We start from the raw sequence: 2053 nt of genomic DNA on the forward strand, positions 1-2053 counted from the left end.
ACCATGATTGTTTTTATCTCACTTGCATCCAAAACCCTGCTTGCTACTAATAGGTTGCTTTCTCTCCAGCTTGCTTCCAATGGTTACCTATTCCTCACTCGCAACTATCCCTTCTTTAGGCCTGATATCGTCTCCCAGCGTAATCCTCTACCCCCTCCCAATTCTTACTTTTGTACAGCCAGTCAGCCACATGTGAAGTGTGTGCGTAGAAGAGATGTGTTAATACTAAATTATTAGTAAATGAAATTAGTGGTTGAGGTATTGAAATCAACGACGGAAAAGACTATTTAATCATGGGTAGACAAATTTATTCAGTTTGCCAGAAGGAATGGAAACAGTATAAGTAATCTCTTTTCTTTCATAAAAGTTATCACCTAATTCTTCTCATCTCCTATATAGGCCAACAGTTATCAACTCTAGCAGTTAAAAGAATCATTGAACCTGTATAAGCTTCACAATCTACTGCTTCAATATCACAATTAATGATGCTCTCATGAAATCTCCTGCATTTGATATAAGTGACTGGATGTAAGAGACATAGCTGGGACTTTTCAGATCAAAGATTGACTCATGTCTTATTGAGTTTTTGATCCGGCAAAATTCAATATATTCTTAACCATGCATCTGAAGGTATTATTGTTATTATTTGGAAATGTGGGGGGTGCCTAAGAGGAATTTGATGCCTTTTTGGCATTTAAGGAAAAATATTTGTGTCGCAGATACATGCACCCATTTTGTTATAGATACTAAATGGCCAAAGGATTGGACAACTGTTATAATGTTATGAGCATACAATAATTCACAATATAATCTTATTTCAAAATTTATAAGAGCTAATAACACTTATAACCATATCATATATTTCACAAGCAACGTCACCAAAGATCAGCAGCATTAAGGTCAGAAGGTAGTCAAAAATTCTAGCAAACATTTTGAAGGACACAGAATGGAACAAAATCACTAGGATACATTTTCCCCAACTCCCATAATGATTTTAACTGATGCATAATAGTTTCATCATCCAGACAGACCTTATCTTGGCATTCAGATCAAGCATGCTGTGGATGAATTGCTCACTGCACAATCAGGTAAGAGAACAAGCCTGAAAAACTTGTAAACCTATCAAATCAACCTTTCCATTTCCAAAATGATTGAAATGAGTAGTGAAGCATGACAAATTCCTTACCGTAAAGCTGCTTCTTCCATCTTCCATAACAGAAGGCACAATTTCCAGAAGACATGGATTCAATTCAATTCAATGAGATTAACCTTAGACACAAGAACACGTAACATGAACAATAGATTAAGTTCTAAGTACCTTGAGAGTTTCCACTTCAGATCTCAGAGCAGAGATTTCATATTGAATTCGAGATATCCTTGCCTATCATCACAATTTCGAGTTCAATTTACAAATATAACGACAAATCCCACCAAAAGCGACAATAAAACACGGAGAAGTAACTAACCTCGAGCGTTTGAGCTGAAGCTTCACTCATGGAAAATTGAACTTCAAAACCTATAATCTCCTGCTCAGTGAGTTCTTTGCATCGCTTAGCATCTTCAAGCTCCACGTTAACAACGCTCAAATCAGAAGTGAGCTTCTCGATTTGCTTTCTCAGAGTAACTACCCTTCGTTCTTCACCATTCAATTAACGGAAAGATTCAAATGATAAATGTTGTTCGGCACTCGTTCAGGAGAAGCGTCTCGGGAAACAAACAAGGAAAGTAGAAATGGAAGCGAGATACCTCCTTGAGATTTCTCGGAGGCAAAATTGCGGATGAGGCTCAAGAGTTGCTTCTGTGGATGATCCCTTTCCGTTCCCGCCATGGACATTGCTTTTCTTCGGTAAGTTTTCTAACCCTTATGCTAGATATGAAAATTTCAAACTTCTTATATGCGCTAGCGGATTTTAAATTAATCTTTTTAATTAATTTATTAGGACTAACAATGGGCAGCATCAAAGTAAGTTTTGGACTCTACCAAACTCTTTATTTTTTTTTTTTAAATTTAACCATATTTTATCTTAATTATATCTGTATTTTAAAATTCTAA

General features: G+C 36.1%; 1 protein-coding gene across 1 annotated transcript in view; it reads right to left on the bottom strand.

Moving 5' to 3' along the window:
• LOC107647599 overlaps positions 1-1881 on the bottom strand; it is a 2542-nt gene extending 661 nt beyond the window's left edge. The window contains exons 1-6 of the mRNA XM_021105011.1: positions 1747-1881; positions 1467-1636; positions 1319-1381; positions 1187-1206; positions 1032-1076; positions 442-503 (exon numbers count right to left, since the gene is read on the bottom strand). Coding sequence (XP_020960670.1) covers positions 442-503; positions 1032-1076; positions 1187-1206; positions 1319-1381; positions 1467-1636; positions 1747-1834 — 448 coding nt within the window. The 5' untranslated portion in view covers positions 1835-1881. The remainder of the gene's footprint in view (positions 1-441; positions 504-1031; positions 1077-1186; positions 1207-1318; positions 1382-1466; positions 1637-1746) is intronic.

The sequence above is a fragment of the Arachis ipaensis genome, chromosome B06 (assembly GCF_000816755.2).
Source record: "Arachis ipaensis cultivar K30076 chromosome B06, Araip1.1, whole genome shotgun sequence".
In the NCBI taxonomy this organism is placed as follows: Eukaryota; Viridiplantae; Streptophyta; class Magnoliopsida; order Fabales; family Fabaceae; genus Arachis; species Arachis ipaensis.